Source organism: Mastomys coucha, unplaced genomic scaffold (genome assembly GCF_008632895.1).
Source record: "Mastomys coucha isolate ucsf_1 unplaced genomic scaffold, UCSF_Mcou_1 pScaffold21, whole genome shotgun sequence".
NCBI classification, from domain to species: Eukaryota; Metazoa; Chordata; class Mammalia; order Rodentia; family Muridae; genus Mastomys; species Mastomys coucha.
In genome coordinates, this window is record NW_022196904.1 from 10,357,352 (window position 1) to 10,367,528 (window position 10,177).

A 10,177-nucleotide genomic window follows, 5' to 3' on the forward strand; every position below is an offset into this window, starting at 1 on the left:
TCTGCTCCAGGCTTAGGAACTCACTGGAGAGAAGATGGCAGCTCTCGCTGGAGACTCCAGGTCAAAGCAGTCCCTGGAGGCAGACCCTCCTCGTGCAAGGGAGGGGCATCTAAGGTTGCTGATCCACCTCTGCCACTTGGAAGCTGAGAGGATTCTGTTCCTGCCACCCGGTGGCTCCCCTGCGACTCGTGGGGCCTGTGCCTCTCTGTTGTCTGCTCCCGGCTTAGGAACTCACTGGAGAGAAGATGCCACCTTCATTCTTCTACTCTGAGTTCCATCTCACATATCATTACCTAATCAGGTCTGGGTGAGGCTTAAGTTCTGATTCATTCTGGAAAAGTTACTTGAGAACTGTACAGCTATGAAAGTGTATACACACAAAATCTGGTTCCAGCATAGAGAGGTAGCACAGAAACAGAGAGCACTGAGATTCCTCTTGCAGGATAGATAATTAAGAAAGAAAAGAGGGGTCATGAACTTAACATATTCTAAATATAGTTTGGCAAATACCATCAGATTTTAAGACTAGAGAATTTTCTTAGTCCTTTTCTGGTCTACTATAGGCCTACAGTGGAGCAACAATTTTGACCTGTTCAACATCTTTTCCAATAGGTAACGTAATTTTTGTGGTTCTATCATTATCATTTCAAATATATATTTGGTCTACTGCATTATACTTCTTTATATTTTAGAGTTGTGGATTACAATAGAAGGAACTTCACAATGCCTCAAAGAAACATGACTACTTTCTCGTTTTTTCATTGAAGTTATTCAACATGGTCATCTCCAATCCCAAGATTGTCTCCCAGAATAAATCAACTTTTCAGAGTGTCAGTATATTCCCAACAACTTCTTAGAGATGCATTGGCACAACAAGCCCTTCACACGTTCTGACATATTCTGAAGCTAGATAATCTCTTTACCTTTTCTCAAGAGCTTCAAGCCATTAGCAACTGCATTGTCCTTGATGAGACTGAAATTGGACATGTTGTTTTCTTTCATGGCTTGGAAGGAGCTGTACTTGAAGACCATATCCAGTTCATCTGCTTCTAATCTTTTCCCTAGGAAGTCACAGATCTTCTTTATGGTTCCCTTTGTATCCTAAAAGAAGAAGAAATAGAAATGAGGGTGATAAACAGAGAGCTCTGAGAGAAGAGATGCAAAGAAGGGATTTCTGTATAGAGGATGAGAAAAGGGATATGAAGAAAGGGTATCAGCAAATGAGAGAGCACGAGTGAGGTTTAGGCAAGAAAAGGTAGGATCTCCTAGAACCAAGGTTAAGCTTAAACTTGTTTTGTAGAGGATTATGACCTTGAATTTTAGACCCTTCTGCCTCCATCTTCACCTGCTGTGGTCACAGGTGTGTGCTGCCACAGTCACTAAGTATACTTAGATTTTTTTTTCTTTAAGACAGGGCTTTACTATGGAGTCCCAAGGCCTGACAATATTACTGAGGCTATGAAATGCTCACAAAAAGGGACTTAGCATGACTGCCCTCCAGAAGACCCAACAATCAGCTGAAAGAGTGGTATGCAGTTATTTGTACTCAATCAATGGACAGAAGCAGCTGACCACTGTCGTTGAATTAGGAAAGGCTGAAAGAAGCTGAGGAGAAGGGTGACATAGTAGGAGGCCTAGCAGTCTCAATTTATCTGTACTCCCAGGATCTCAACATTGGACCACCAAGAAGGCAGCATGCACCAGCTGATATGAGGCCCTAAACACACATAGAGTACAGGACTGCCAGGTCTGTGTTCATTCAGAGATGATGCACCTAACCCTTAAGAGACTAGATGCCCCACGGTTTAGAGGTCAGGTAGGGTAGGAGGTGGAGACATCTATGTCTAGATAAGGGGGTGAGGAGGAGGTATGGAATGTTAAACAGTTGGAGGATGGATGGGAGGAGGGAATAAAATATGAAGTATAAAAAATTAGTTATAAAAAGTAAAAAAGCAAAAATATATTAATACAGAGTTGTATATTTTAAAATAAATTTTATTAGTTTAATAAAAAAAACATACAATGCCCAAATTTCCACTGTGACATTAAAAAACAAAGTAAAACAGGAGATGAATAAATAAATAAATAAAAAGAAATAAATATAATAAAGTTACCCCTATCAGGTGTTTCTGGAATCTGACATGTTGACACACTACTATTTAGCACATTATTTTATATTGTGTCTATAATATTTTCTTTTCTTTATTTTGGAGACTCGTTATTGTACTAGATTTTCTTTTAGGAGGAACTTTAAATGTGGGTGGGTAAGGAGGCATAGAGGATCTGGGATTCCTCCGGGTCAGGGTGAATATGATCAAAATTCATTCACATTTAAAAATTATTTTAATTAATAAAAGAATTTTTAAATGGTCAAAATAAACTAAGAAACAAATCACAGTTCTCAGTAAACTTTCTCATTTCTCGGCTCTAGTTCTTAACTGAATGGTGACTGCAAGACTGATGCTCACCTTTTTCATGTCTTCATAGTACAGTACCAAGAAGTTGTCCCATTTTCTCATGGACAGCCAGCCACGGATGTGCTCAAACCATGATCCATATATGACTGTGTACAGGGAGAAGTAAAGTATCAATTACAAAGCACTATCACAGAGTCTGCTTATTTCTTCATTTTCTAAAAGCAGCTGCAGAAATCTTCACTAAGAAAAATCCAACTAGTCTGTATTCATAGCATTAAATATGATATTTGAGGCAAATACAAAAAAGGAGAACTGAAAAAATCAAGTTCATTAACAAACTCATTACCACACAGACTTATCACTGATGTCATGAGGAGACATCCTACTGACAAGTTGTAAGCACAGAAGTATGTGTTTGGGGAAGTCTATCACATAATATAGGAATCCAGAGGGGATTTCTCAAAGCACCTGCCTCGTGGTGAGGTATACTAGGAAGACAGAAAGATTTGATATCAGAGATGGGAGATAAGTATTTTATATTGTGCTGGAAAAGAAGATTACATCAGTACAGAAACCTATGAGTTTAATTCTGATGGAGGTACGAATCAAAGCTATATGACCTCATTAATAATCACACCAACAAAGTGGGTGAGGGAAATAAGACACATCTCTCTCTCTCTCTCTCTATTTCTCTGTGTGTGTGTGTGTGCGTGTGTGTATGTGCATGTGTGTGTATGTGTGTGTATTTGTGTGTATGTGTGTGTGAGAAAGAGAGAGAGAGAGAGAGAGAGAGAGAGAGAAAGAGAGAGAGAGAATGTTTGTAAGGTTTTAGAATCACCTTAGCACATGTATTAGAGACAGATCTGTTGATTATGAGTACTATATAGAGCACTGCCAAGTGGGGAACACAAGAGACAGAAGATTTTGAATAGAATATCTCTACTCAGCATACTTATGTCTGCAATTCCCTGTGTGGGTGTCCTTTGCATTTCTAAATTTTCAATTTTCAGTCCCTGATTTTGCATATAATGCTCTTATTCTGCATTCAACTCACATGGTACAATGCAGATGTGCCAGGCCAGACGTGCCTTGTAGCCTAATAATGACATAATTGTTATGGGGTTACTTAAATGATGTCTGATTAGATTTGAGGCTTGATCCTCAGGATGGAATTTATGCCTGGTATATTGTCAAACCTTCTAAATATTTGCATTTATACCCAGGGATTTGTGCTGTTCTTTACCTTTATTAAAGATTATTTTTTGCATCTGGCTTTATTTAAGGCAGAGACTCATAAGTGATCAAAATGTGCAGCATAATTGTGAGTGCTCAGTCATTGATGTTATTTCTATCATTCCCTACCCATGGCTCAGGAGATATGATGGAACAGGAAGTAGAAAGTAAAAGCTAGAGAATAGGGTGTAGTGCTTTGAAATTTTCCTCTGTAAACATTGTCCTCTGAACATGAACTGCCTGTTATGCAAATGTGCTCATATCAGCAATGTTTACCTGTAGAAAAACTGCATAACATGAAGCCTGTTAATATTCCAGGATGTTTGGGTGATGGTGTCCTGAAGCCCCACTCCTTATTTAAGATCTATTTGTAGTTGATGACTGCTAGATGCGAAAGACTTCCACATCCTTCTGGAATATGACCACTGTTACGTTTCTCATGCCCACATGGATGGCCCCACACCCATGCACATATGATCATCACAAATTAGCCTCAGTGGGTTGTATTGTTTTGCAATAAATTAAGTTGCAGTATGGACATACTGATGAATGTACAGTGTGTTGGAGTGCATAATGGGCAATCTGGTAGAACATGATATATTATATTTTCTATTTAAATTTTTTCCATCTGTATATTTCATTTTATTTTTTACTGGATATTTTTTTAATTTACATTTCAAATGATATCCCCTTTCCCAGTTTCCCCCTCCCAGAAACACCCAATCATATCCTCCTAAACCCTGCTTCTATGAGAGTCTTCCTCCACCCACATACTAACTCGCACCTCCCAACCCTCCATTCCCCTATACTGGGGTATGTATCGAGCCTTCATAGGACCAAGGACTTCTCCTCCCATTGATTAATGATAAGACCATCCTCTGCTACATATGCATCTGGAGCCATGTGTATTCCTTTTTTGATGATTTAGTCTCTGGGAGTTTGAAGGGGTCTAGTTGGTTGATATTGTTCTTCTTGTGGGGTTGTACATCCATTCAATTCCTTCAGTCTTTTCTCTAACTCTTCTATTGGGGACCCCACACTCAGTCCAATGGTTGGCTGTGAACATCTGCCTTTGTATTTGTAAGACTCTGGCAGGGCCTCTCAGGAGACAGACATATCAGGCTCCTTTCACCATGTATTTTTTGGCATTCACAGTAGTGTTTGGGTTTGGTAACTGTATATAGGATGAATCCCCAGGTGGGACAATCTCTGGGTAGCCTTTCCTTAAGTTTCTGGTCAACACTTTATCTCTATATTTGCTCCTGTAAGTATTTTGTCCTCCTTCTAAAAAGGACCAAATCATCCACAATTTGGTCTTCCTTCTTATTGGGCTTCCTGTGGTCTGTGAATTGTATCCTGGATATTTGGAGCTTTGGGGCTACTATCCACTTATCAATGAGTGCATACCATGTGTGATCTTTTGGGATTGGATTACCTCACTCAGGTGATATACATTTGGCTAAGTATTTCATGAATTCATCATTTTTAATAGCTGCATAATACTCCATTATGTAAATGTACCACATTTTCTGTATCCATTCCTCTGTTGAAGGACATCTGGGTTCTTTCCAATGCTGCTATGAACACAGTGGAGCATGTGTCCTTATTTGATTTTGGAGCGTCTTATGGGTATATGCCCAGGAGTGATATTGCTGAGTGAAACTAGCAGAAATTATGAACCAAATGGATTTAACAGATACCTACAGAACATTTTACCCTAAAACAAAAGAATATACCCTCTTCTCAGCACCTCATGGTATCTTCTCCAAAATTGACCATATTATCAGTCACAAAACAGGCCTCAACAGATACAAGAAGACTGAAATATTTCTTTGCATCCTATCAGATTCTATCAGATCATATCAGATCAGCTGTCCTCAATAACAACATAAACAATAGAAAGCCCACATACATGTGCAAGCTTAATAACAATCTACTCAATGATAACATGGTCAAGGAAGAAATAAAAAAAGAAATTAAAGACTTTTTAGAGTTTAATGATATTGAAGCCACAACATACCCAAACGTAAGGGACACAATGAAAGTCATTCTAAAAGGAAAACCATTGGACTGAGTACTGGCTCCCCAATGAAGGAGCCAGAGAAAGGACCCAAGGAGCTGAAGGGTTTGCAGCCTGTTAGCATGAACAACAAGAACTAACTAGTACCCTCAGGGCTCCCAAGGACTAAACTCCAACCAAAGAGTACACATAGGGGGACTCATGGCTCCAGCAGCATGAGTATAGCAGAGGATGTCCAAGCCAATCATCAATGGGAAGAGAGGACCTTGGCCCTGTGAAGGTTCTATGCCCCAGTGTAGGAAAATGCCAGGGCCAAGAAGTGAGGGAGGTGGGGTGGTGAACAGGGAGAGGGGGAAAGGAATAGGGGATTGTTTTAGTTTTGTTTTTTTTATTTTTTATTTTTTCTTATTTTATTTTCTTTTTTCTTTTGGAGGGGAACCTGGGAAAGGAGATATTGTAAATAAAGGAAACATCTAATAAAAAAAAAAGAAAATCTAAATATGAAGTGATGAGAAAGGAGTAGTTGCAGGTAATTAGCAAAAGTATTGAAAGAGATTATATGGCTAATTGTTGTTCAGGGTCATCCCTGGCTGTATAGAGAGGTTAATGCCAACCTAAGCTTTATTTCACTTTGTCTCTTTTTAAAAATTCTCTAAGACTTGAGATGGGGGACACTCCAGGAGGTCTATGGTGGTGACTTTATCTGAGACTCCTGGAGTGCCACCTCCTATAGCTAGGTAAGACTCCCAGTGGAGGGATAAGAACAGTAACCCATTCACAAATCCTTTGGCTCCAAATGTGTACTACCTATAAGATATGCAGGAACAAAGATGGAGCAGAGTTGGAGAGAATGGGCAATCAATGACTGTCAAAAATTGATACACATACCATGGGCAAGAAACAATCCATGGCACTGCTACTATTATTCTGATATGTTTGCAGACAAGAGCCTAGAATAACTGTACTCTGAGAGGATCTACTCAGCAGCTGACTAAAACAGATGTAGAAATCCACAGCCAAACATTAGATAGAGCTCTGCAGAAGATTTGGGGAATGTATTGAGTGACCCAAAGGAGTTAAGAACTCCAGATGAAGATCAACAGAGTCAACTAGCCTGGACCTTTGGGCACTCTAAGAGACTGAACCACCAACCAAAAAGCTATCATGAGCTAGACCTACAGCCCCTGTGCATATGTAGCAGATGTGCAGATTGATGTTCATGCAGATTTCCTAAACTGGAGCTAGGACTGTCCCTGAATCTGTTTCCTGTCTGTGGATCCCATTCCCCTACCTGGGCTGCCTTATTTGGGCTCAGTGGGAGAGGATGCACCAAGTCCTGCAGAGAATTGATGTGTCATGGTGGGGAGACACCCTGGGGGCACTTACCTCTTCTCTGAGAAGACAGGAATGGGGAAAAAAGCTGTGGGAGGGGGACATTGAGCCTGGAGAGAGGTGCTCGATATTGGGATAAAACATGAATAAATAAATTAATTAATGAAATAAATGTGTCTGAGTTACCCCCATCTCCTATATTTCACAGAATACTCACCATTCCCTTTGAGGAACCATTCAAAATAAGTTTCTAGTGAGTCTGGATTCTTCACAAGTTTTGTCTCACTCCAAAAAAAATAACCAGACACAAGAACATCTCTGGGATTTCTGATGATATAGATCACCTTAAATGGAAAAAAATGTAAATGAAGGTCAATAGTTATTTCTCACTTTTTAAGTGGAATTATTTACATGAAATTGTCATATATCCAAGGGTTTCTAAAAACTATTATTTTTATTTGGGCAAAACATATATAGAAGTGAAAAAAATCTATAGTCATAATTCCCCTTTTCTAATTTTATTTGAGTTTTAAAGATGGAACAGCAAAATGACTAGTTCATTAATAGTTTAAAAAAGAAAACCCAAACCCGACTGATTAGACAGTTCTAAAGATCAAAATAGGAATTGGTTATGCAACACCAAATGCCCAGCCCATAAAATATACATACAAGTAATATTGTACTGACTGAGATGGATGCAATGAAATATTTTATAATATGTAAATTTATCTAGGAAAATATGTTATTTATTTATTTAGGAATATACATTGTATACATTAGAAACATATAAATATATCTCTATATAGGAATATATATGTATATGTTGATGTATATGTATGTATATGTATGCAGGGTGAATTAATAAAAACCAAAACCATAGATTTGAAGGAGAGAAAAGAGGGATATATCAATGGATTTGGAGGGAGACAGGGGAAGGGGAAATGATGTACATAATTATATTTTATTATCATAATTTCATAACATAAAAGAAATAAATTAAAACAAATCATTCCTTTTTTAAAAGATTTATTTATTTTATGTATTTGAGTACACTGTTGCTGTCTTCAGAGACACCAGAAGGCATCAGATCCCATTAGAGGTGATCATGAGCCACCATGGGGTTGCTAGGATTGAACTCAGTACCTCTGGAAGAGCAGTTACTGATCTTAAACACTGAGCCATCTCTCTAGCCTCCAAAGTAATCATTCTTAATAAAAGGAATTTTATATTTTGTAACAGTTATTCAGGAACTCATCTTTTTTAACTTCAAAATTTTCTACTGAGACTCTTGAGTTGACCTATCTGAATCTAGTCACCTCAGATCGAATTCATTTGTACATGGGAAGTTCAGGGACTTCTATATCAGAAAATAACTAGGCTTGGCATGCTGATGTCTCTCAACAGAGGAACTGATACAGAAAATGTGGTACATTTATACAATGGAGTACTCCTCAGCCATTAAAAGCAATGACTTCATGAAATTCACAGGCAAATGGATGAAACTTGAGACTATCATCCTGAGTGAGGTGATTCAGTCACAAAGGAACAAGTACAATGTGTATTTGATGACAAATGGATATTAGTCTAAAAGTTCAAAATACCGGAGATTCAATTCACAGACCATATGATGCCTAAAAAGAAGGAAGACCAAATGTGGATGCTTCAGTGCTTTTTATAAGGATGAACAAAATACTCAGCAGAGATAATATGGAGACAAAATGTGGAGCAAAGAGTAAAGGAAAAGTCATCCAGAGACTGCTCCACCTGGGGATCCATCCCACATAAAGACACCAAACTCAGACACTATTGTGGATGCTGATAAGTGCAAGCTGACAGGAGCATGATATAGCTGTCTCAGGAGAGGCTGTGTCAGAGCCTGAGAAATATAGAACTCATCTCTTAAGGCTTCAGTTTCCCCAGCCAAATATGTTCCAAATCTAAATAAGACACATGCATATATGTGAATTGTCACAAATTCATTGTGACATTTTAAAGAGAGATTATTCTAAGTTTGTCTTCATAGTTTGAGCATAAACTATTTATAACTTTTTTGAATGGAGGGACTTACAAAAAACTTTCTTAATAAGTAGGAGCTGTGATAGATCAGAACCTTAGCATCTCTCATTCCTACTAGTGATTCTCTTTCAGTTTCATGGGAAATCCCTGTGGCTACTGATCTCAGTAGACAGCTAGACACAGGAAGACATTGTGTGTACAACTGACCTTTGAACATTGATGCCTGGTCAGGTTGCTTCCCCTATAAGCAATTGTGTCTTAGGTGATTCACCCACAGGGCTTGGGGTATAAGTTATAATTAGGATTGGCTTATTGACTTTGATGACTATAATATAGTAATATCCACTGTACACTAGAGTTTGAATTCTGCTTGGCCTATATATGTAATTCCTAAACGTTCCAGTGTGATATTTCACTTCATTTCTTAAAACTGCCCAGGATCACTGTGTGATCATCCATCCACATCCTCGTACTCTAAAGTAGTCTGAGGTGGGAAGACATCAGCATCACCTAGTACATGAGAATCTCACCTTCACATTTCTGCAAGTGCTCCAGGGCCTGTCAGGTAAAATAAGTTCAAAGAGTATTGAGTCAAAGAAAAAAATCTCAACCACTGGACACCTACCTTGGCCTTGGAACTGAAGAAAGACTTGGGGAAAAGATGGATGGGAAGATGGGAGGTCATGAGTCGTGGTCCTTCCATATTGATTAACCTAGCATGTCCTGCCTTAGACTCTAGCCAAGGTGAGCGGTCCCAATTTGGCACAGATTGGATCCACTTGGGATCTCCCTTGGTCTGAATCAAGCAGACAGTCTCAACCAGCCAGTTCGTTCCTGAATGACAAGGAAAAGTGACTGTCACTAATTTCAACAGTACATGTGAGAAAGCCTCAAGTAGAATATATACCCATATAATTTACAGTGCTACCCATTTTCAAGCACAGACTTGTGGTTTTCACAATGTTCATGTAAGTACAAAGTATATTTACTCAGCATATTCTCAAGACTTCATTTTCCGAATCTGAAACCCTGTAAACACCAACCTGCCAATGGAATATCTCCTCCACCATCATTCTACATTCTGGTGGAATGAATTTGACTATCCCAGATATTTCACAGTGATATAATCATAACATCTTCCCTCTGAGACTACCTCCTT

The 10,177-nt window shown here is 38.7% G+C and overlaps 1 protein-coding gene across 2 annotated transcripts in view; it reads right to left on the reverse strand.

Moving 5' to 3' along the window:
• LOC116100375 (bile salt sulfotransferase 2-like) overlaps positions 1 to 10,177 on the reverse strand; it is a 19,652-nt gene that overhangs the window by 8,617 nt on the left and 858 nt on the right. Inside the window, exons 2-5 of one of the 2 annotated variants that reach the window (XM_031384184.1) lie at positions 9,644 to 9,852; positions 7,220 to 7,346; positions 2,469 to 2,563; positions 924 to 1,101 (exon numbers count right to left, since the gene is read on the reverse strand). In XM_031384184.1, the coding sequence (XP_031240044.1) occupies positions 924 to 1,101; positions 2,469 to 2,563; positions 7,220 to 7,346; positions 9,644 to 9,852 (609 nt within the window). The remainder of the gene's footprint in view (positions 1 to 923; positions 1,102 to 2,468; positions 2,564 to 7,219; positions 7,347 to 9,643; positions 9,853 to 10,177) is intronic. The other variant, XM_031384185.1, reaches the window with a different exon arrangement.